General features: G+C 38.7%; 1 protein-coding gene across 7 annotated transcripts in view; it reads right to left on the minus strand.

The window, feature by feature from the left end:
• Positions 1-12,131, minus strand: part of AP1S2 (adaptor related protein complex 1 subunit sigma 2) — a 28,958-nt gene extending 16,827 nt beyond the window's left edge. For 2 of the 7 annotated variants that reach the window (XR_013959814.1, XM_080653919.1), the window contains exons 1-4: positions 11,483-11,740; positions 9,242-9,420; positions 2,400-2,508; positions 1,694-1,831 (exon numbers count right to left, since the gene is read on the minus strand). Coding sequence is in view for 5 of the 7 variants with exons in the window: in XM_080653919.1 (XP_080510045.1) it covers positions 1,694-1,831; positions 2,400-2,508; positions 9,242-9,420 (426 nt within the window). In the remaining 2 variants the exon portion in view is untranslated. Of the gene's footprint in view, positions 1-1,689; positions 1,832-2,399; positions 2,509-9,241; positions 9,421-11,482 lie in introns of all 7 variants that reach the window. The other 5 variants (XR_013959815.1, XM_080653921.1, XM_080653920.1 and 2 more) reach the window with 5 other exon arrangements.
• Positions 12,132-24,228: the final 12,097 nt, after the last annotated feature.

Genomic DNA, 24,228 nt, shown 5'->3' on the forward strand with positions numbered 1-24,228 from the left:
ATTACTTACAATATATGCTATAAAGTTAGCATATTTATCATACTGTGAAGTCTAGCAATTTCCCAATATAGTTTTAAAAAATCCAGACACAAGGAGATATCAATACCCGCCTAAACAAAATTTTCCAGAAAATAACACATTAAAATTAAAAGCTTAACTTCAGTAACTTTAGAAGTGTTTTAAAGCAAATATAATTAATCAGGAAATGAATTGGAGGAAATACCAGGATCTGATAGAACAGGCTATAGTTCCATAATAATGAAATATAAAAGTGATCAAGGGAAGGGACAAATATAGAAAATCTCCAATTCTTGATTCTGACCTAATTTTTAGAAAAGTCTGATCCGTGAACAGCAAAATAATGAGTACTAACCCTAAAACCAACTTAACAAGAGCGGACTATGAGCTTGCAGTCAGCACACCTGACGTTAAAAAAATAGCAAACTGTATACACATGGAAGAGGAGCTCTGCTCATTTCACTACTGAATAGTGAATGGCATCAGGGCAGCTAATAAAATGCTTCACTTTTGCAGGTATCTTAACCACTGTCTTGGTAACTCAAGATCACTAAATGTATAATGCATTGTCTCATATTTTATATATGTGTGGCCCAGATGATGTCATCTCAACTTTGAGCAATTCCCACAGCTGACACAGTCAGTGACTGATGAAGAGGGATTGTAGAGGTCAATGGTTAAGAAGTTATAATGGAGAAAAAGAGATATACCCTTCTGTTATAACAGAAGTTCTAAAAAATTGGATTTAAACAAAACATACGAATAAACAAAACAAAAAGACCCATACACAAAGAGAACAAGTTCATAGTTACTGTAATGAAAAATGCTACATTTGTTATATTGAGTAGTCCCTTCTTCTTATGCTATAAGCTTTGTTTGATTAAAACCACAATTATCACTAAAGCATTAATTTAACTTGGTACCTGAATTAAGGTATCATTAAGTTTTTAGGAAAAGGTAGCCTTATCTATGAAATTTTAAACTTCAGAAATCAAAGGTACAGAAGCATCAACTATACAATTAACCCAGAACAACTGTAGAAATTAGAACAGGAAGGAGGTTTATTAATGGCTCTAGTGATATCAAGGCAAGATAATAATGTAGTAGCTTGACAGAACAGGTTTTGTTCTCTAAGAGCAAAGAAAAGTACTTTTCAGTTAGTTTTCCTAACACAAAACTATAGGGTTCTACAAAAAGTGTAATTATAACACTATGACTTACTTGGCTACATTTGCACTTAATGGACATGAGGTGAAAATATGAAATTTGGAATGAAAATGCCATAATCTCAGTCAACTCCTGATTATCTACATTAATGAGAAAAGGGGTTATCTTAAGTAATTCAGAACAATGGATGGAGAGTTCTCAAATTACTGTTAATATTTGATGAATCTTTTCCCTTCTTAAAGTAGTCTGTCCTATAAAGGTTTAGACTCTAGTTTTTTGAGGTCCAAAACTGGCCATCAATATGACAGACCATTTTCAAAGTAAATGATCCATCCATAGATAATGGAGTTGACATGACTGACATATTCCAATCAATAAACTGCACACAGACACTGCATGCCGAGCATGCTTCAGAGTAATTTCTGAAACGGTGTAAGAATGAGAGAAGATGACTGACACTTCCTAACAAAAGCAAAACTTGCTAGTGTCTAGAGAACTCCCAGCTTACCTCCTGCAGCAGATCGGCCTGCTCGATTGCCTTAAGGACATTTTTCTTAGATGTTTCCTGAACTTCTCCTCCCAAAAGAAACTCATCCAAAATAAAATAAGCCTTCTCGAAATTAAAGATGATGTCAAGCTCACACACCTGAAAAACAAAACAAAAAGTAATAATAAAGCAAAAGATAAGTATAGTGAATAAAATCTGACCAGAGTGAATCCATCTAAGTTCTTTCTAAAAATGGCAATCTTGTTAACGAAGCATCATTGATTTAGTCAGTTTAATTTTCAAATCTCAAGTACTTGAAAACACAATGCCTACATGCTAAGTCAGACCAACTCTGCATGCGCAACTTTTCTACTCATAAAAACTGATCTTTGAAAATACCCATTTCCTGGGTAATGTGATTATAACTGCCAACAAAACCTAAATTCTTCACTAAGCACTTCTATATATTACTCTTTGCAGTTGGACTCCTTTCTATTTCATGATTTTAAACCTCATTCTTAACACCATAATTAAATGAGTAGGTCTGTGGGGTCAAGAAATTTTGGCAGTTAACTGACTAGGCACACTGACAAAAAATAGTCATTCTTTCTCTCTCCCACAGTTACTTTCAAATAGTCAGAATCCCCAAGACAATCAAACTTGTTATAGAAAAGATAAAAAAAACAAAACTGTGGCATTCGATTCCCTAAAACAAAATACTACTCACACTGCCAAAATACTTGTCAAGTAATTCCACGTAACGATGAATTATTTCCAGGGTAATTAGCTCATTGTCCTGATCCTCAATAGCACAGCAAAAATACAGACTAGCGTATCTGTAACAAAAACAAACGTGAAAAAAAATTTACCCTATAATCATGGTTCCTAAATATATTTTCATATCCTATTGTGAAGGACCCCATGTTTATACAGCTTATTTCCTCTTGTACAATAGTACAGATTAGTTTTTTCCTAGATTACAAATGCAATAAATGCCTAAGAGAAAATTTGAAAAGTATAGACAGGCAAAAAAAAAAGAAAATAATCATTCAATCACATAATCTAGAAAGAGTAACTACTTTGCTCTTCTTCCTTTCCGGCTCTTTTCTATGTAGATACTGAAACGTAACTGACCCACGTTGTTCTGAAGTTTACTTAATTAAAACAAAATGCACTGCATGACTAATTCAAAGTACAAGTAAACAGGGAAGAATATAAACTCTCCAACTGAAGGACTTATTGATATTGAAGGTATTGTCAATGTGAAGTCAATGTTCTGGAATGTTTTAAAGTGTAATATACACAGAGAGAAGAACCCAAGTCATAAATGTATAGCTTAATGAGTTTCCAAAGTGAACCTGCCTGTGTACCAGCGCCCAGTTCAAGAAACAGATTACTGAACCCCCTCTCCTAGCCTCTCCAGGTCACAACCTCCCACCCTCACGGGTAACTACTATCTTGACTTCTAACAGCATATATTTTTAAAAAGGAAGTTTCTAGGATTGTGCAATAAACCCCAAGAAAACAACAACAGTTTCAAGTTATTACAGAAGTCAGAGAAAGAGAACAGAGGAAATTGAGACCTCGCCTCAATTTTTCCAAGTTCTACCCTATTGAAGTCTAAGTTATTCTCCCTTGACGGAATAAGGTAGATAAACTCAGTTTCCTCCAAATTAGCATTTTAATGGTTATACTTAACCCAAGAAAGCCAAGACTTATTAACATACAATCCTTCAAGGCATAGCAAATGACCAAGTCCTTTTAGAGGATTAAAAGAGCATTTTCAAATGGTTTAAGCCTAATTAAGGGTTTTACAAAAAAAACCTAAGACATTCTAAACAAATTTCAATTGAGATTGTAATTTCCACTGAGTAGCATTTAAGTGATTTTTAGAAAACACAATGGGCAATTTACTGCTCAAAGCAGTAATGCAAATATATAAATAAGCACAATCTCAATTCAATGAATTCCCGCTCTTCAGTGTGAGAATAAGTATTTACATAACAACCTACTAATTTTAATATTATCAAAAACATCTCATCTTATTTGATCTTTCAAACAGCAAGCATCATCATCCTTGATTACAGAAGACAAAAAAAAAGTCCAAGAATACAGGACCTGGTAAGTGGTTGTACAGGGACAAGAAATCTGATCTTCAGACCTTAACTCCAGGCACTTTTCCATCTACCACACCAACATCCTTTGTCATACAAAGCATGACTTTTTGCCATATTCATTCTACCTGACTTCTATATCTAGTCAGTTATTTAAAACAGTGTAGAGGCATTTGAATGTGTTCATTTATTATCAAGAAGGACATAAGAGGGCACCATCTCCAACTTGAACAAAGAAGCTTCTCCCTCTTTTTCCCAGCACTAACCTGTTTATCTGTTTAAAATGCAATGAGATATTATAACTCTCCATTTGCCTGAATCCATGCTCACCAAATAAGAGTTTTGAATTTGGGGAAGTGGATACAAATGACACATTAAGATGCCCTGACTTAAGAAAACCAAAGGTTAAAGGAACTGACATTAAAAATGCTAGATTGAAAACCAGACATGACTAGCTAACATGAACAGAGTGCTAAACGATTCCATTAGAAAGAATTTACTACTAGTTTTGGCTAAAAATTTTTAATTATTAGATTTTTTTCTTTTTTAACTTAAATCAGTCTAATTTAAACTTAAAAATATACATTCTTTGCCTCCCCCCCCATCACCACCAGGAGGATGCAAAAATCAATAGTGACAGTAGAATATTTAAATTAATACAATGGAAGTATTTGGCCAAAAGAACTTTTAAAACTAAACTTCATCTGGTAATACCCTACAGCTACCAATATGTTAACAGTAGATAGGAATTCAAAACAAAACAAATCCAAATCAACTGAAGTTTTCATTGTATTCAGTTGCGAATAAAATAGCAGCCATTGTTTTACACCATGTACTAATGGTATCAACTTCATAAGAAATAATCTGTCTAGTTTGTGGATAATAAGAACAGTTCCCTTCTATTGAAAGGATGTGAGCTTTTCAAACTTAGTTCTTTTTCATTTGTCATAATTTCCAAATAAAATAAATAGCTCCAGCTCCCTATGTGACTAGGTCTTCCATGAAGCCATTAGATAGCCACTTACAGGTATAATCGTTGGAACATTCTATAGCTTCAAAAGGCATTTAAAGTCTCAAGAATGCATAGTTGTTATTTTTGTTTCTTCCTTTTGTCTTGTTTGCTTCAATACATCCAACATCCATTGCATCAAATGGACTCAATGAAAAGATTTTTTTCAATGTTACTGTTAGGTAATCTAATGCTTGCACGATCCTTGCTCCATAACCACTGTACTGCCTCTTTACTTACAAATAAACAGCATTTTAACACTAGTCAAAGGTCCTTAATTCTAAATATTTACTTCTAGTATTTCTAAACTATTAATATAAGTATCACCAGACTGATGCGTCTTAAGCACCAACCAGTAATATTTAAAAAAACACACACAAAAACTCCACAACACATTATCTAAATGTTTGCTCTTGCTCAGAATGGTAAAAGAGCAACCAAATTAAATGAATTCTTTATTGTAGATGAGCATCTAGTTATCAGGATTATAAGAAGGTACTTCTTTCCAGAAAGTTTAGGGGAGAAAGAGAAACAATAACAACGGGTAACGTTCATTGAGTCCTCATATTTTACCTTTTTAAACATCACAAAAACCCTTCCAGAGATACCATTATTACTTGCATTTAGGAGACCCAGACTTAATTGAGCAACCTCCCCAGGAACAGTGATTTGACTCCAGAGCCCAAGTTTTATATTAAAAACAATAGCCAGGAACTGTATTAAATAAAGTAACCCAGCACCTGGCAAAAATTAAGACATATTCAAAGCAATATTTTAACAGCTTTGAAGAGAGATAAAAATTGTTGTAGTGATTTAGTAAAAGATTACCGAGAACCTGAAGTGTACTCCCTATTTTTAGAAATGGCTTTAAAAAATTGAACCATGAGCTCATTTTGTTCTCTTAGTGCATATTTGTAAGTCTGATTCTGAAGTAAAATTAGTAATAGACTAGTAAGAAGAAACGTATGTTCAGTTATTTTTAGCGAGTGGATTAAGGCTTACTCTAATTACTGGCACTCAGAGCATCTGAAAGTGCCTATTCTTACATTCAAAACACATGACTGCTCTGCAGTCAGCTAAATATCAGCTGATGGTGGGTGAATGTAACTAAATAAACTGTTCTCTATACCCACGGTGTCATTAAAATTCTTTTGTTAGTAAAGAAAATCAATACAGTGCTCTTCGAGGAATTCTCAAGTTAGTAATTTGGAGACGCATGTATTTTTTAATTTTAAGACTTTAATCCAGTGCCTCTTCCATAACATGCTGCACAAAATAGGAATTTAAAAAAAGGCATAGTGTTGTCTTCAAAAGATCTCAAGAGCATTTATTGTAGAGATGAGGAAACAAAGGCCAAAGACTGGTTCAAAGTCACAAAACTAGCTAATGATACAAGCGGAATAGAACTCAAGTTCTCAGACATTCAGTAGATTTTTTCAGCTATACTAATTTTATCCTTACTTCTTTCCCACTGCTCCCTCCTGACAGGGAATTGTTTTTTTTTTCCTTTATATATATTTTTATTAAGGTATTATATGTGTACATATCTTACCATTGCCCCCCCCAATGTATTGCATCCATTGGTTACTCTTATATGCATGCATATAAGTCCTTCGGTTGATCTCTTATTTCCCCCACCTCTCCCTAACCTTCCCGCTGTAATTTGACAGTCTGATGCTTTACTGCCTCTGTACCTTTTTGTTCATCAGTTTAAATAAAAAACATTATAAACTGACGGGGAATTGTTATGCAAAATGTTCAGAAGGGATAAAGTGGATGAGACTACTTGAGGAAGGAAGACAGAAAGCTAAGTGCTAGTTCAGAATTTCTCTGGAGCTAAGTGGTAGTAATTCTTTTGCCTGAAAGGTCTTCTCTTCCAGCTGGACTAGGGACAAATAATCACCTGTTTATGTGAATAAATATGTCCTTAGTACAATAGATGTTTTCAGTATGCATAGAAAAACAGATTAAATTTAACTTTTGTATGTGCATTTTGTCTTGATAAAGCCTTTTTTTAAGTGCACCTTTTATTTATAGGAGTTTGAGGCAAGTATCAGAGTCAGGTTACATTTCCCTTTATAGCCTTTAAAAGAAAAATCAGTAGCCCAAGATGGGTATGCTGAATACTGCATGTAAGCACACCAACTAGCGCTTTTCATCCTTCTGTTTAACAGGCCATTTCCTTCCGCTGCAGGAATCTCCATTCCTGGGATTCATTCCCTTGCTGGTATTTTCCTCCTCCACACGGGGGACTCCTTCCCCTATCTAGAAATAAGCTTGCGTCTCTCACATCTTTTTTAAAACCCTGTCCCCACTCCTATGTTTATGGTTGGTTACCACGTCTTCTGTCCTTCAGAGCAAAGCTCCCCAAATAATCTATACTTACTGTTTAAATGTCTCCACCTCTTCACCCCATTTTTTTGGAGAGCTCTGTCTTTTGTATTCCACTGAAAATGTTCCCACAAAGGGCATTGTATGAAATGCTCACTGTAAAATCTAATAGTCTTTCTTTACTGTAATTGAACTTTATGCAACATTTGGCACCGGTGACTCTCTCTTCTTCTCATGTTACTGGCCCTATGCTTACCTTCTCCCCCCCTTTTCCTCCTACTTGAATGTTGGTGGTCTAACACATTATGCCTAATTACCCCCCAAACTTCCATGCCTATGCCTACTCCAAGAAAACTAGGCATCTCCAAATGGAAGTCACATAGGCACCTCAAAGTCAACTTATCTACCACCTCACCATTCAGCCTGTCAGTGGAACCAGAAATGTGGAATTCCTCCATTCTCCCCCTTCTTTCGCTGCCCTCCCACCTTCTAGCAGTGACCAAGTCTTGTTAAATTTACCTGGGTAACAGCTCTTTCCACCTGCTGAGCACACAGCAAGAGGTCTTCTTTCAGGGACTCATTATAATTCGGTCTCCAAACAGATCCCCCCTCAGTTTCCAGTCTCAGTCCTTCCCCGCCTCCCCTCCTCACCCCTCCCCACCCCATTCTCCAATTACAAAGAGCAAATCTTTTTTGATCACTGTTCAAATCCTTTGCCTCCAAGCTTAAGATTTGAGCTGTAGCCCCCATGTCAGTCACTAACATATGACCTTGGACAAGTCACTTCTCCCAAATCCTCATTTTTTTAAAAAAATTGAAGTTTGATCAACAGTAGTAGTTTTCAAACTCAGGAACCATCTCCTATACAGAGGGTAGAGGCCAAGTGAGCAGGGGTACAGGATCCCAGTCTTTATTCTACAAGAGCACCTCCACTTCCATTTGTTTCATTTAAGGTTCTATCCTTGGGGCAAAAAGCTTTTTTTTAATCATATAAAAAGTAACATAATTTATATGTCAAGTTACCTCAATTAAAAAAAAATCACTTAACTAGATATTCTAAGACATTTCCCAGCTCTAAAATGCTATGACTTTTTCTCAACAAGTACTAAACCAAACACTGGATATAAAAGCACCCAAAGATGACTAAATTCATTTTATTGGAGAAAGGAGTCTACAGTATTTTTTAAATTCAAAATGTCTTATAATCTCCCTTATTTCCTCCACTATTTCCCCCACAATATGCACCATCCACACTTGGAGTGGAATACAGGAAAGCTGCGATAAAACCCAGATTTCTCTTCAACCCTCCTCGTAGTCCATATTGTTAGTTCTCTACCCATCCCCCATAGAAGAGAATTTTTCACATGCAGCAACCCTTGTATCTTAAAAACAGTAAATTATTCCTAAGGGTAGAGAAATAGGGAAAAAATATTTATTATACTTCTTTTAACATGATTAGAACAATCTTGAGAAATTTATTTTAAGGTATTAAGAGTTTCAGATGCTAATAAAGATATATGCATTTTAAAAAAAGACTAGTGTTAAAAATTTTTTACTTTATTCTTGGCAAAATTATCTATCAGATCTAATCACACCTCTACCACAGCAACAAGTATACATCAAATCAATAAACACTACTAATAGATCCTGTATATACACAAAATTTTTAAACATTTATAGGACTCGAATGGTCTATGTATTCAAGGTGTTTAAAAGTGAATAAGATTCTAAAAGTCAGATGAAAGGCATGTCAATTATCAGTCATTACTTTATAGATAGAAGTGGGAGGAAATGCTTATCCAAATTCAGAGAATTACTCACAATTTAAAATACTGATTCTATTTCCCCCTGCAAAGGGATGAATTCACTGAATTTTTCTTAAAAAGATGATTAAGACTTTAATTATATAATTAATTTTACAACAACTTCCCTGATTGTATCATGTTAGCCTGGGTAATAAAAACAAGTTATTTTAAAAAAATACAAAGCTTTAACTTAAAACCTTTTTCATCTAAATCTTTGTTAACTGTTCTCTCAAAAGTCTGCAATTTCCAGATTACAAATGACCAACATCTTATTCTGCTCTTTCACCTTTCTGAAAAATAAAAATTATACCTCTTGTAAACAATCTTCAGATCTCGCCACTCAAGAAAGCTGCACATTTTAGGCTTCCGTGCTAAAACGGTTTGAACAAGTTCTCTTGTGATCTTTTTCTTCTCTTTGTCTGATAGTGGGACATACCATTTCTGCAGCCGAAGCTTTCCCTGACGACTAAAAAGCAACATAAACTGCATCTGTTAAGATAAATAGAATCAACATTACGTGCAATATTTTGATTCAATAAAGTTACGATTAAGATGACATGTTTCACAGAGAAGCTTGGTGGGCAGGGAGTTTGACTGATGAATGATTAGTAGCCATCAATATTTCTATGCCAGTTAAAATAGCCAGAAATTCTTGTAGAAATATATTCCCACCAGATGCAGAGCTCCCCACCCCACCCTGTTCCACTTAAGTTTGGAATCTGCAGAATAAAAAGAAAAACAGGCATTAAGTTGAAGTGAAAATTTTGTGGTAAAAGAAAGACAATTCTTGCAATTTAAGAAACTATTGTCTATCTGTGCTATACATTCCACACTCTCTATATGCATCCAAAGAGAATTGTTAACATCAACTGGGTTAGGTACATTTGAAAGATACAGAAGACCTACTATTTTTCACCCTTAGGCTGTTCTTGTTCCAGGATGAATTACTTGTAGGCAGGCTGCTATCACTTTCTTCAGTTTATGCTTACATATTTTATTTTTATTTTTCAATTACAGTTTACAGTCAATATTATTTGTATGCTTACATAAACAAAAGATCTAAAATATTAACCCAAAATATCCCATAAACACACATTTTCCTTAATAAAAGCCTAATTTTATGTATCCCTTCTCATCTCACTTTTTAAAAATTCCAACATAAATACGCACACAATAAAGTGGTAATGTATTATGAAAGGGAACATAAACCTTTAAAAAGCCCAAATAATGTACATTCAGAAACATTATACAAAATACTTCATTTAAAAATTTTAAAAATAGCATTTACAGATGGAGTGAATGCTGAATTCCAGTGTATTTTACATGTACTATGTTGTATATATTTATTTGGAATCTGCAAATCTGTTGTTTCACACAGGTATTTTTATTTCTTTTAACTACTCTAAGTTCCTTTAATAGTGTTACTGCAAGTAAGAGTCTAGCCTAGCCTGATTCTTAATATTCGCCACACCATCTTGAATTTGAACGTGGGGTGGGAGAATTTACACAACCAATTTAGAATAAAATGGGTCCTAAATTTCGCTACGAAATTATTGTCCCTGTTTGCACTAATCCAAACAGGCATCAGCAAGATACTGAGTAAGGTATGATGCAGCAATTTAACTTTATTAAAGTTAAAATTGGCTTACTGCACCTCACTTAAAACACTTCACTGGCACAACATTAACGAACAGTATTTGGGGTATCGAAGTGCCTCCCATTCCAGTCCGGTTAAGATAGCGGCATTCGAAGAGGACAGCAAGTAAAGCACCAACTGGACAACGTTTAATGCAAGCCCATTACCAGAACTTGGGAAAGAACAGACGGGTATTCCAGGATCTTGGTAGCCAGGAGGGGTGGGGGTTTGCTTTCCGAAGGAGTAAGGGCTTCAAGGCTGTCTGTACCAGGGTTCTATATCCCCCGCCCTAACACTTTATAGGACGAATAAATAATTCACTCTTTAAAATAAATGATGTGCAGATACGGGACGAATAGCAAGACACAACTATTTTCTCCCTCTTGGTAAAAACAATGCTTTGATTTTGCCGCCAATCATAGGGCACCTCAATTCCTCGAGACTGGTATTAAAAACAACGGGCTCGGCCACGGAGCAGGCTCGGGGCCAGCGGTCCTCTGTCCGGCCGCCTCCGATGCTTCCCTCCGGGGCCGCACTCCATCACCAATCGCGCCCCAGCGAGGTGACAGGCAAGGAGCGGGGCAGACAATGGCATCCGCCGCCGCGCAGGGGGCGCCAAGGGTCCTCGGCCGCCGCCGCCCCCCGGCCGCGGGCCCTTCCCGAAAATGCCCCACAAAACTTGAGGGGCTTCCCGAACCACAGGTGCCGCGGGGCCGCCGCGGCGTCCGGGGCTGTGACCCCCGCATCCCGGGACACGGACGCTGAGAGAAGTGAGTTGCGGGGCGTCGCGCCCCAGTGGCGGAGCGGGCGGGCGCGGGGTGGGGTCGCGGGGCGCGCGCGGGGCGGCTGGGGGCGCGCCCACCCTCCCAGCCCACTCCCCGTCCCCGGCGCCCCAGCTTGTCCCCCGGGACTTACGGCGGCAGCGGGCCGCGGGCGCGGCGCTGCTCTGCCAGCGGCGGCTGAGGCTGAGGGGAAGCCCCTGTCGCTGAGCTGAGAAGAAGAAGCCGTGGTGCTCGTGGGGAGGGGACCCGCTTAGTGGAGGGAAGGCTTAGGCGGCGAGGGGAGGGTGAGCCAACAGACCCCGCCCCGGGGGCCGGGCGAGGGAGGAGCCGGGGCTGCGGCGAGCGGAGGGGCGGGCTGGGCGGTGCGCACCAAGCTGCCCAACACTAGCCTGCAGTACCGGAGACAGCGCAGCGGACCGCACAGAGCAAGGAAGCCGATTGGCCGGGTCTCTACCGAGAGGGGTGGTCTGGACCGGAAGCCAGGCCACGTGACCCGGAAGCGGCCGCCGCCGGAACCGGCGCGACTGCGCACTCCTGCGTGTTCCTTCGGGACGACGCGCGCGGGCGGCAGCCCAGGCTATTCGGTGGTGGGAACGCAGCGTTCCATGGTACCCTTTCTCGACCCCGCCGTGTGGGGTAGGGAAGATCAGGACCGCGAAGAGCCTAGTTCGAGCTCCGATAACTCCCAGTGGCCCAAGAGGGTGGGACGGAGGCGTGACAGCTGGGGATGATGAAGAGGAGAGAGAGGGATGCTGCAACTCTGTGGAAAACACGTCGGCTCTGTTGTGGAGCTCGTGCACGCGTTCAGGGGCCTTTTGCAATCACTCTGGCTCCAAACTGTGCGGAATCTGGCCCCTCCTTCCCATCGCACTGCTACATCCCTAGACACCTTTCACCCTAAGCCGTTTTTTGGTGTCTGCCCTAGGCTTCCTTCACACGGGCATGCCCACCTCCCCCAACCACCTGGCTTCCAGTTTAGCCTTGCCAATGACTTGCTCTGCCAGGCATGCCCTTCCTCTCAAATGTCACATCTTCCACGAAACCTCACCCTCAAACCCTGTAAGAACGAATCCCTCTTTCACCCACATGCTCATTAAGCCGTTGTTTAGCATATCTTGAATTTTATTAATTTTTCATCCCAGCCTAGTTCAACTGTCTGATATATAACACAATTAACAAATGTGAGTTGACTGATAAGGACTATACAATGATAGATTTGCTAAGAGCTGTAGTGCTGAGCATCGTGTCTGGCACATAATGGATGTCCGTATTTTTTTTTTAATGAAAGAATGCGTGATTCATCTAGTCCGACTCATCCTCTACAGATGAGGAAAGAGGGGCCCCACGGGACTAAGTGACCTTGTTTGAGCAGGCAGGGATTTCTCATGTCTAATGCTATTCATTACCCGTCACCTAGGTTCTCACAAAGGAAGCTAGAAAATTGCTTTTGTTGAGCTATGCCCTTTTTTTGCGGAGGTTCCCAAACATAGTCGCCAGAATTTTTTCATGGCCCAAAGTGAAAAAGAAATGCTAAGTTTTTCATGAAGCTAAATTTAATCAATTTAAAGGCTTCTTTTATTAGGGATTATGTTCCTGTTGTGTGTTTAGGATAGTACATAATAGAGATTGGAGGGCATTTTTTAAATAAAATGTATAAATAAAAATGTATAACTCCTCTTGTAAGCACTATTATGTGGCTTGGAAAATTTGCTACTAACATGAATGATTAATGTATACTGGAATATTAAAGAGGTGGCCCACCCAAAGCACAGAGCTGGCTTTCTGTAGGTCTTTAGGTCTCCTTCCCAAATTTCTCGAAGTTTCCTGACGAATCATGCCCCAAAGGTACATGTTAATGACCCATTTCTCTCTGACTACACTAAATAGATGCCATGCCATGAAAACATGCCCTATGAATCCAAACTGCTTTTTTTTTTCTTTTTCAGTACAAAACATATTTCCTCAAGGATCCTCAGATAACCATCTCCAAGTTTAAACTCATGGGTTATGCTCCTAATGTTGGTCTGTTGTTCTGAAAATGAGGACGGGAGACTTGCTGATGACATATTGGCAGTCTCTGGTGTTCCTAGCCAAGAAAGGTGGGGGTTGGAGGTAGGGAGGGAAAGGAATTATGGGAAAAAGAATTAGCAGCTGAAAGCAGCTATTACATAATCTTGGCTGCTTATTAATTTAGCAGAAGGAATGGCTTATTAAATTCTAATAGCAACAGCACAAATGCAAACAACCTAGTAATTAACAGTGCAGGGCCCATTATTTTGTTAATATGTTCTCTTCTTTTGGCAAGTCTATAAGAGCAAAATTTATAGAAGCAGATGGTCTTTTTCAGTAGATTATAGATGGTTTATTCCTCAGTCTTAGTATTAAGTGCTAATTGTGCATTCACCCTGAAAGACAAAAGAGGCTTTGTTACTGTCTTTGTTAGTAATTAATCGCTTGACTTTGATTACCACAATTTTTAAATTGTGGGCTTTGTTATATGTGTGTTTCTTCTCACCTAGTATCTTCTTCATCTATTATGTTAATAGGGCATCTTTTTTAATCCTCTGCTTCTGTTATCTGGGTGGTCCTGATTTCTTGGTTGTTAATGATGGCACACAATTATTTTTATGAAAATTAAAAATCAGGTTTTTTTACTTGTTCCTTTTTTGTACAAGAGATATTTATTAAAAAACCATTTTTCATGGAACAAGAACTGGTAGTTTCTGGATGCAAGATTGCCTGATGTTACTGGTTTCAATGGCCCAGGTAGATAAAGGAAAATTCAACAAGGTCAGAAGAAAGAACAGATTTATCGTTAAGTAGGAAAGATAATTTTGTCCCACATATACAGAAGGTGAAGAATTGAAGTATATCAGATAACTTGCCTGTTATTTACTTTTTTTGAGATATAATTGACATGTAACATATTACTTTCAAACGTACAACATAATGATTTGATATTTATATATATTGCAAAATGATCACAATAAGTTTAGCTATTATCACTTGTTTCTTACATTTAAAAAAGGATCTATGTTTCATGTTTGCTAAATTCAAGAGCTAAGAGTAAAATAGGGAGTGGAGTCTACTTTCTAACAATAAAATGTTGAGACTTTTGATGTAATCTTTTTAAAGTTTTCAAAAATAGTTTTAGTTTTCTGTTAAATGTGTGATGACCATATGATTTTATCTCCTCTCCCTCTCAAAATGACATTAAATGAAAAAAAAGAGAGAGAAATGTTTAAAGTATGTACCTACAACAATAAGAGAGGATGTCAACGGGACGTCAGGGTATGCTGTCGCTCATCATTAAACACTGCAATTTAAGTAAAAATTGTAATATGTGTATATTGAGAATATGGAGAAGCAGAAGTGAGGGGATGTTGAAATATTGCTAAATCCTCTTGCACTAACAGTAAGAAAACAGATAACATCTAACATAAATCGAGAAATAGAATTTTTAGTAAACTCCAGAAGCAATAATGCCTCTTTTTCCAGGGACTGAATCTTGAGGTAGGATGTAATAAAGATTATTACTGCATTTAATTTTACTGAAGGTTTTACTTAATCTTCTTAAAAATTATAATAAAGTAGATTTAAAAAACCCTTCTGTTAGTACTAACACTGTATTATGAACTCATACAGAGTTCCTTCAGCTAGTCTATGCTATGTTATTTATAAATTATTAAAATGGAATTCTGTGCTGAATCAGTGCAGACGATCACAATAAGTATAAAAAAGATTTCCAAAGATGAAGTTGTTCCTAAGAGGAAAGTGGCCTAAAATGAGAGTCGTTAACCAAAGCATTTCAAAGAGATAGAGCTGTCACTGCCAAAGTCCTCAACGATGAGCTAAAGAGAAATGTGAAACATATGCTCTCTCTTTAAGCCTGTTTCTATAGCTTTGAATAAATTGCAAGAAAATGACTCTTTCTTTTTAATATTGGGTAAGAGCAGCGATTCTCAACCTGGGCAATTTTGCCTTACTCTGACCCCCCAGGGGACACTTGGAAGTGTCTGGAGACATTTTGGTTGTCACAGTGGGGAGGAGGAGGGACTTGGTGATACTGCTGCAATGTACAGGACAGCTCCCACCACAGAGATTTGATATGTTTTCAACAAAACGATTTCAGATAGTATTCTTTTGACGTGGTCCTTGAAATGAAATGTTTCAGCAGTAATCTAGCCAGTGCTTCTAGGACAGTCTCTAGAGGACTTGTGTAAGCACAGATTGCTGGGCCCCATCCCCAGAGTTTCTAATTCAACAGGTCTGAGGTGGGGCCTGAGCATTTGCATTTCTGATAGGTTGCTGCTGATAATGCAGGGCCGACCACACTTTGAGAACAATTTCTCTATAACAACAAAAAAAAAGTTATGCTATATAACTGGAAAGTGCTCAAAGCCAGCAATTGTGATATAATTTTCCCAGACAAATGATCTAAAGGTAACTTGAGATCTGAATATTTTTTATAGCTGACTTCATTAAGCCTAATAACATTAGGAGAGTAATAGTCCCAGTTATATGAACCTGAAGCTAAATCTTTATGCACAGTCCAGAGTGGCCTATGATCATTGTATGCCCTGTACAAACTAATATACAATAATAGCCTGTTAGAAATTAGAGCACTTAGAGAAACCTGAAGATTGAACAATAGAAGTCAGATGCTCACCTGATGAATATCACTAGTCTAAAAATATTTCCCAACTAAGTAGGAATCTCCTCTGAAATATTTTGTCAGCAATTACAGACATGAGCTAGAAAAGAGAGGGTTTAGAGGGAACAGCTAGACAGAATCAATATCCCTGGAGATATTGACAGAAACCACTATGTGGTAATCAAAATCTGCCCTTTCTGTTCCTTGGCACACAGCTAGACCCTGTTCCTCAGCCATACCTGCAGTTAGGTTTGCCCATGGGACTGAGATCAGCCAATGAAATGTGGATTGAAGTGATGTCAAGCCATGGCCCAGAAAATCCTTTCATGGGAAAGCCTCTTCCTTCTCTCCCTCCAGAACTTTGTGATTGGGAGAGCAGTGAATTTTCAAGTGGATAGCTTTTTCTCAAGTCTAAACCTGCTTTTTGTGCTACTTCATGTGTCTCATTTACGCTGAAATTAGAAGAGAATTCTCAAACAATCTGAGTCCAGAATTTATAATTCTTCATCTATCAAAGGGGCAAAGAAAATTGAGTTGCGCTTGTTTTTTTTACAATCTTCTTGCAAAGGCTAGCATTTGTATCAGGCAGTAAGTAAGGCAACATTTTAAACATCATAAGGCTGAAAGAACCAAGGAAATAAAAAGGGGGGGGGCACATTCCAGTAAAGTTCCCTAATTTTAAAAGGTGAATAATATTATCTATTTTTTAGAATTAAGAAATCAAAATTTACAGGTTTTTGTGACCAGATTATGCCCTTGTCTTCTAAATACTATAGGAGAAAGTTAAAACATCCTAAAGCACTATTTAGAATACATGGACATTTTAACAGAATGATTGAAAAAAGTTTCAGAATTATCACATACATTTTAAATATAACAAATAGAATTTTACTCCAGTAAAATTAATAATAAGAAAACCAATAAATTTAATTTAAAAGCAGGGGAGGGTGGGTGGGAAGAGATCAACCAATGAATTTGTATGCATATATGCATAACCCGTGGACACAGACAATGGGGTGGTGAGGGCCTGGGGGTGGGGGAGATGAGAAGAGGTTAATAGGGGAAAAAGGAGAACCAATGTAATACTTTCAACAATAAAGATCTTTTTAAAAAAATGTATTTTATTGATTTTTTTACAGAGAGGAAAGGAGAGGGATAGACAGTTAGAAATATCAATGAGAGAGAAACATCGATCAGCTGCCTCCTACACACCTCCTACTGGGGATGTGCCCGCAACCAAGGTACATGCCCTTGACCGGAATCAAACCTGGGACTCTTCAGTCCGCAGGCCGACACTCCATCCACTGAGCCAAACCAGTTAGGGCAACAATAAAGATCTTTAAAAAATAAAAATAAATTAAAATGGCCAAATATATGGTAATGGAAGATGATTTGACTTTAGGTGGTGGGAACACAATGCAATATATAGATCATGTATCATAGAAATTTACACTTGAAAACTATATGATCCTATCAACCAATCTCATCCCAATAAATTTAATAAAAAATAATTTTAAAGGTCATTTCATTCAAAATTTTTGTTTTACAAATGAGGAAATTAAACTCCAGAGAAATTAAATTGTTCAAGATCAGGAACTAAGTAGCAGGTAAGGAACTAAGACCCCTATGTTCTGTCTCTCTAGGTGATTTTTCCTAGAGAAAATCACCTCTATTGTCCATAAACTACTAGCCCCTATCTCTACTTCTTGAGTTTTCTTAGTTTTTTTCTGCCTCTCTTCCCCTACCATAGCATGTGAAGTATTCTTCTTTTCATCCTCCTTATTATTGCACTATGTCAGACCAACAAACTGGACTATTTCAGCCCCTTCCCTCCACCTGATCCCATTTACTTCCTTCTGAACATGGCCACCTAAGTGTTTTTTTCTGAAACATCAATAGAGATTAGACCCACTGCTTAAAATGCTTTAATTTCTTTATTACCTCATTTAGTAAGTCTGGGCCAGGCACTCACTGGGTACTGGGGATAAAATAGAGAACAACTTAGACATAGAACTTTCTAACAGGTTCATTTGGTATGATTGGGGTGGAGCACAGTTTACACGCAGTAATTCCAATATAGTGGAGTGTTTCAAAGGGGGAAGGACAAGGTGCTGTGGGAGCACATAAGACTGCCTAACCCAGAGTCTTGATGGTAGTGATGGATGGTGGGGTCAGAGAAGGTTTCCTGGAGTGCACAGCTTTTAGGCCAAGATTGAAAAGACAAACTGGGAGTTAGCTGAAAATACAGGGCAAGAGTATTCCACACAGGGAGAATAGCATGTACAAAGATGAAGAGATGAGTACATTACTGTCTTAGGGACCTGAATGTGGCCAGGTACTCCTGGGTAAAGAAGAGTCTCCAGAGAATAGGAGGACCATATCATGCAGAGCCTTTCAAACAAGATTAAAACATTTGGGCTTTGCCCAGCTGGCATAGCTCAGTGGTTGAGTGTCAACCTATGAACCAGGAAGTCTTGGTTTAATTCTCAGTCAGGGCACATGCCCAATTTGTAGGCTCAATCCCCAGTAGGGGGCGTGCAGGAGGCAGCTGATCAATGATTCTCTCTCATCATTGATGTTTCTATCTCTCTCCCTGCCTTCTTTCCTCTCTCTGAAATAAATAAAAACTAAACACATTTGGGCTTTATATAAGGATATTGGGAGACATTGCAAGATTTTAAGCATGGGCAATGCCATTATCAGATTTGAGTATTGGAGTTTCAGAAAGCTCACTCTGGATGAAAAGTGGTTAATTGTAGGATATATTGTAGTCAGAGTTTAGTTGTAGATAAAATAAACCATTATAACTGATACAAACAGAAGCAGCCTAAAAGTGATTGAAAGAGCTGGAAGAGAAAAATCTAGGATGAGTTTCCAGGAAAACCTTCCAAAATAGCACTGCAGAACTTGACTGTCAGGGAAACGCTGTGCCTGCCATTATCAGTGGAATATTAAGAAGCTCTTTCCATAACTGCTGGCTTCAGGCCTATACTTCCTCTGTTGTGATTGAGAATTCAGAAGTTGCTGCCAACAAAATGGATGCCATGGGTCTTGCCTCTTTTCAACCATATGGCTAGGAACTGGACATTAGACTTCCTCTTCAACTGACATTGAAAGCCAAATGCTTCCATAAACATACTTGCCAGCAGAAATAGCAGAGGCAAGCCCCCTGTTCATGATATATCATTTCCCCTTTCAAATCTTGTATGGGCACAACTTATTGTTGGAATCTACATCACAACCAGAAGCCTAGCTGAGGGGTTTAGTTTTCCATTTTCTGGAAGGAGCACCACAAGGAAATTAAAATGGATATTGAGTAAGCAAATTCACAATGTCCGCTGCAGAAGTCTAGACTGCTGGCCAAGAGACCAATTGAGAAGCTGTTGAGTAATTCACATGAGAAGTGAAGGTAGCTTGAACAAGAAATAAAGAAAAGGAGACAGATTCGAGAGAATTTAGGAGGTAGGATTGATTGGTGCAGTTTGGTTTGATGTGGGAGTAAGGGGAGTGGGTATAAAGTCAAGAATGATACTGGGGGATGATTCCCTGAGAAATGGAACTGGTAGAGAAATGATGAACTCATTCGTCAACCTTCAAAATCAGATATCTATAGGGCCTTCAAATGGATAGTAAGAGTTGTTGACACAAGTCTGAAGGCTCAGGAGTCAGGTTAAGGCTGGAGCTAGAGATTTGTGAGTCATCAGCATAGAACTGGTAAATGAAGCTGAGTCAGAGGATGAGATCACTCTAGAATAATGTATGCAACAATAATATTGTTTTTAAAAGTACTGTTAAAAACAGAATTATAATATGGTTCCCATGATGTTTTTCACCTGGTGTTACTCCTATGATTATGTTAGGTTATCAGGCCAAAGGGAATTTGAAGATATAATTAAGATTATTACTAATCAGTTAACCTTAAAATAGAGCGATTATCACATTGTAAAGACACATACAAACCTGGCAGAAGGGAGGTAGCAATCAAAGATTCAAGTCAGGGGGACAGCACAGACCTGTAACATTTTTTTGTTTGGTATTCCTAACTCGTTCTAAATTCAGTAGCCCCATTCCTCGGGGAAACTGTTTTCTTCCCCTACCACCATCACTCGCATTCCAAGGATGAAAATTAAAATAGAGAGATTACCCAAGTGGGCCTAACTTAATCATATGGAACTCTTTAAGAGAGTTTTCTCTGACTAGTAGTAGAAGAAATCAGAGTGATTTGAAGCATAAGAGATATTCAGTGAGAGGAGTTTCTTCATTGGTGAGTGGGGGGCATGTGAAAGGACTTGAGAATAGCCTCTAAGAGATGAGAATGAGCCCAACTGATAGTCAAGAGCAGCAGCAACAACAACAACAACAAAAAAAAAAACAACCCCAGGAACCTCAGTCCCATAACCACAAGGAACTTAATTCTGCCAACAATCTGAGCTTGGAAGAGGATCCCAAGCTCCAAATGAGAACACAGCCCCAGTTTATACATGACTGGACTCTTGACCCACAGAAGCTGAGAGATATTGAAGTTCTTTTAAATTGCTAAGTTTGTGTTGATTTGTTATACATTAATAGAACACATACAAATACCTAGGATACAACTCAGGAATACTAACTTCTAGGAGCAGGCAGGGGGAAGCCTCCAAAGAAGACTGAGAAGCAGTGGTCAAAAGTATGGGAGGAGCCGAAACCTGTTTGGCTCAGTGGATAGAGCGTTGGCCTGCGGACTGAGGGGTCCCGGGTTTGATTCTGGGCAAGGGCACGTACATTGGTTGCGGGCACATCCCCAGTGGGGGGTGTGCAGGAGGCAGCTGATAGATGTTTCTCTCTCATCGATGTTTCTAGCTCTCTGTCCCTCTCCTTTCATTTCTGTAAAATATCAATAAAATATATTTTTTAAAAAAAGTATGGGAGGAGATCCAGAAGTATGTGGAGTCATGAAGCTAAAGAAACAGCTTCTGATAAGAAGAAAGTTGTCAAATGTGCCAAATATTGCTGAGAATTCAAGTTGAAACAGAAAGGGCTCACTAGGTTTTTTAAAAAGCCATTTGAGGGAAGTGATGTGTAGAAATACTGCAGCATATGGATGAAAAAATGGAAAGGGGAGAAGTGAACACAGCTCTTTCAGGAAATTGTATTTAAAGAGGAGGAAAAAATAGAGAGGTAGCTGAAGAGGGGGCATGGCATCAAGTTAGAGATGCTGTTGTTGCTTAAGGAGGGAAAGACATGCTGATGGGTAGGAGTTAGTAGACAGGGAGAAGTTGAAGATATGGGGGAAATGAGTAAATACTCAGTACTACAAAGATGCTGAGTAGTGAGGAGGTGATGCAAGCCACAGCACAGGTAGAGAGACTAATAAGAGAAGGGACATTTCTTCCATTTTGCTCAGAGCAATGAATTATAGGGAAGGAGCTTTTTTATCACTGACATAGAAGAGGAAATTATCTGCTGGCTGTGAAAAGGGAGGTGGAGATGGGTTGAGCAGACTGAAGCAGGTTTCTACTCAAAACCTTGGAGAACTTGAGAGAGGCTTCTGGAGCAATATGAAAGGATAACTGAGGGCATGGAGAGTATAGTGGAGATGAGATCAGTGACTGGGTCATCCTATACTTAGTGCACTGATAGAGGGTTGAGATTTGCCAGATGGTTGAGATAGAAGGAGAGACTGAAGTGATGAGGCATGGAATTCAAGTCAAACAAGGAAAACAGTGACAATGAAAGTGGGGAGGGAGGCTGTGGATGCTGATAGAGCAAAAAGAAAGGAAGTAATGGGGTTGAGGAAAAGGAAGACCCTACCTCTATTAATTATAGATTGTAATTAGAGCAACTGAATGAGACACCTGGAGTTATTGGAAGATGTCTATGTGAATGCATTATTTCAGAGGCATGCAACAAATAAGGGCAGAGTTGGTGGCCAAGTGAAAGGCAGGTGAAGCCCTAACCGGTTTGGCTCAGTGGCTAGAGCGTCGGCCTGGGGACTGAGGGGTCCCGGGTTCGATTCCAGTCAAGGGCATGTACCTTGGTTGCGGGCACATCCCCAGTGGGGGGTGTGCAGGAGGCAGCTGATCGATGTCTCTCTCTCATCGATGTTTCTAACTCTCTATCCCTCTCTCTTCCTCTCTGTGAAAAATCAATAAAATATTTTTTTAAAAAAAAGTTTAAAAAAAAAAAAGAAAGGCAGGTGAAGGTCACTGGAGCAGAGAAAACCAAGAAAGGGACTTGCTTGAGTGTTGGGTAGTGAGTCATCTATGTGGATGTCAAAGTAGCGGGACTTAATGGAAATGGTGACAGGAATCCAGTTGCTAAGTACTTCAAAGAAGGACGGGGAGTGGTATATAATGGCAACAGGAGGAGTAGGATGTGGTTTTTCTATAAAAACAATTGATTGTGATACAATTCACACATCACACAGTTCACCCACTTATAGTGTGCAGTTCAATGGCTTTTAGTACTATTATATTCAGAGTCATGCAACCATCACCACAATCAATTTCAGAACATTCTCAACACTCCAAAAGGAAACCCCACACTCCTTAGCCATCACCATCATCTTATTTCCCCATCCCTTCCCAGCTCCTGGCAATCACTTACCTGCTCTCTGTCTATGGATTTGCCATATAAATGAAAGCATACAACATGTAGTCCTTTGTGTCTGGCTTCCTTCACTTACCTTAGTGTTTTCAAGCTTTATCCAAGTTATAGCACGTATTGGGATTATATTTCAGAGCATTATTTTAATGGATGAAAAGAGCCTCAAAAGAGCTTAGGGGAGGATGCCAGGCAAACACTTCCCTTGGACACCAAGTCAACTATGGTCATTAGCATTCAGCGCTGAAAATTGTTATAAGTACCTCTTTCTCTTAGGAGTATCTAAAATAATTCAATATTAAATGCTAATGCATGCTTCTTCCCTCCCTACCCCCAGCAGTAAATATTAAAAGTCTTATTTAATTACAAAAACTGAGTCAGTCATTGTTGCTTCATGTAAACTGCTCGCCTAAGAAACACATTCATCTTGTAGAGGAGATAATGAGCAAAACTGGCAATGCCCTAATAAGCTCTAAATTAAGCATACATAATGCACGAAATATAAGAATCAGCCAAAAATTTCTATTTATTGATCATTAGCGTTAATAAGAACAGCAGCAAGTGTCTTTGTTCTGTTCACTTAAAAATTATAAAAACAAGGTAAGCAAGCAATTAGGAAGTTAATGTGAGGATTCTGTTTTCATCCTGATACTGGAATAATTTATTTCCTAACCTATTGACCTTAGAAGCCCTGTATGGCTTCATCTTCTCTGGTCTTTGGCTAATTCCCAACTACATTAGTAACAGATACTGTGACAATGGGAGCAGGTCCTACTAAAAGCAATAAAACCGAATGAATACATCTACCTCCAGGAAATGTCCATTACAAATAAGCATAAGAGACTGTTGTCTGTATGAAGGGACCAGAGCCCCTTATTAATACTAGTGGAGGAAGTAATCCAAGAAGCTAAATGTGCTGATGAGAAAAGTAAGGCTCTCTGAGGAGCTCAGATTGTAAAAGATACATACAAGCTTGGCAGGAGGGAGATAGCAATCAAAGACTCAAAGCAGGAGAATAGCACAGACCTGTAATAACTAATGCACGAAAGACTAGCAAGAGGGAACTGAGACTTGCTGAGGGTATTTGAATTAGAAGGTTCACTGCCGCAGTGCATTTTTGTTTGTTTGCCTGGTATCCCTCACTCCTTTTAAGCTCAATAGCCCCATTCATCAGGGACACTGTTTTCTCCTCCTACCACCATCACTCCCATTCCAAGAATGCAAACTAAAAGTATGCACCCTTCAGGTTTGGACAAATCATATCTAAGAATATGAAAACAATTTTCAAAAGAGATTTGTAACATATCATCTGCAATCTATGGGAAATAGAAATGCTTCTTGAAGACAGGAGATGGGCAAATGCCTTAGTTTTCAAAAATAGGGAGAAGGTAGGTTATGCAAATGTTAATGGGTATTTCAATATTAATTCTCCATTAAGAATATTATATGGGTGGTGTGTGACTCCCAGAGAGAGAAGAGGTGATCCTTAAAGAAACCAGCATGGATTTATTAAGAAAAGGCAGCCTGATAGACAGGCCTTCTTTGTGTGTGTGTGTGTGTGTGTGTGTGTGTGTGTGTGTGTGTGTGTGTGTGTGTGGTTTGCTTATTACATTAGTAGGTCAAAGAAAGGGATGCTGTGGACA

This window comes from Plecotus auritus (assembly GCF_963455305.1).
Source record: "Plecotus auritus genome assembly, chromosome: X".
In the NCBI taxonomy this organism is placed as follows: Eukaryota; Metazoa; Chordata; class Mammalia; order Chiroptera; family Vespertilionidae; genus Plecotus; species Plecotus auritus.